Raw genomic sequence first — 1,178 nt, 5'->3', positions numbered from 1 at the left:
TCGGGTAATCTCTCACCTTTCAATTTTTTTTCTTGCTCTAGAGTTTCAACATTTCTATTCTAGGGTTTTGGTTTAGGGTTTGCTTATTTGTACTTATTGTGCTTTATTTTTTCTTTTTAGGGTTTCAAATTATGTCAAATTTCACATCTTTTCAAAACCCTAATCGATCATGCCTCCTAAGAAAAGATCTAAACCTGAATCTAGTTCCTCATCTATTACTGCCTCTCATTATGAGGATTATCTTCTGTTTAAGCCCCTAGTTAAGAAATATATGGAGTTATGCAAACTGAAAATCCTGCCTACTAGATATATCAAGTATGATCAATTAGCCATCTATGACATTCATACGATTATACATGAAGTTGGGTTGGCTAAACTGTTAGATGTGGAACGCAAAGTTCCTTATTATCCATTTCTAGTATATTTGTTTTATGCAAATTTGTCTGTCACTTCCACTGCTGATGGTGTCCAAACCATCTCCACATCTGTCAAAAACATCCAGATTTCTTTTCATGCCGACGAACTTGCAGGAATCCTTAAGATCCTGTCAAGCGATGTCGAGCTTATGTCTATCGAACACACTGATCAAGCTATGAACGATATCATGTTTAAGACCGGTTGCACCTATCCCATGAACAACAAATCACTCAATCCCACTGCTAAAATCATAGCTCGTATTGTTGCTCAAAACCTTATTCCCAAAACCGGGAGTTTCGATCACTATGCCCCTGATAAAGTTAATGCAGTTTATGCCATCTTTGCCCAAATAAAAGTGAATTGGGCTAATCATTTTCTCAAGAGTATGGAATGTAAGCATTTCAAATTCCTTCCCTTTGGCTATATCATCACTCTCATTCTCCAACATTTCGGTGTTGCTCTGTCTAATGAACCCAAAGTGGAGCCTAGTAAAGAATATTTTGATAGGGTCTCATGATAATCACATTTTATTACAATTTTATACCCTCATTATCTATTTTATATGAATAAATATACTACTAATAATTATTTTTATCTTTAATTACAGGTTAATGAAGAATAAATCTCAAAACTCCCATCTCTTAACTAAAACCCGTGGATTAAATGAAGAAATGAAGTAAAGAAGCCCATTAGAAAATCAATTTTCAAATTATCCAAAAGCCCAAAAGAAGAAAAATATCCAAGCTCAAAAGTCAAGCAAA

The 1,178-nt window shown here is 34.4% G+C and overlaps 1 protein-coding gene across 1 annotated transcript in view; it reads right to left on the bottom strand.

Annotated features, from left to right (window-relative positions):
• The window catches only part of LOC109821260, a 40,040-nt gene continuing 39,505 nt past the window's right edge, over positions 644-1,178 (bottom strand). The window contains exon 4 of the mRNA XM_020387441.1: positions 644-902. Within this exon, the coding sequence (XP_020243030.1) occupies positions 644-902 (259 nt within the window). The remainder of the gene's footprint in view (positions 903-1,178) is intronic.

Source organism: Asparagus officinalis, chromosome 8 (assembly GCF_001876935.1).
Source record: "Asparagus officinalis chromosome 8, Aspof.V1, whole genome shotgun sequence".
Classification (NCBI taxonomy): domain Eukaryota; kingdom Viridiplantae; phylum Streptophyta; class Magnoliopsida; order Asparagales; family Asparagaceae; genus Asparagus; species Asparagus officinalis.
This window is presented reverse-complemented; position numbering and strand designations above follow the sequence as displayed.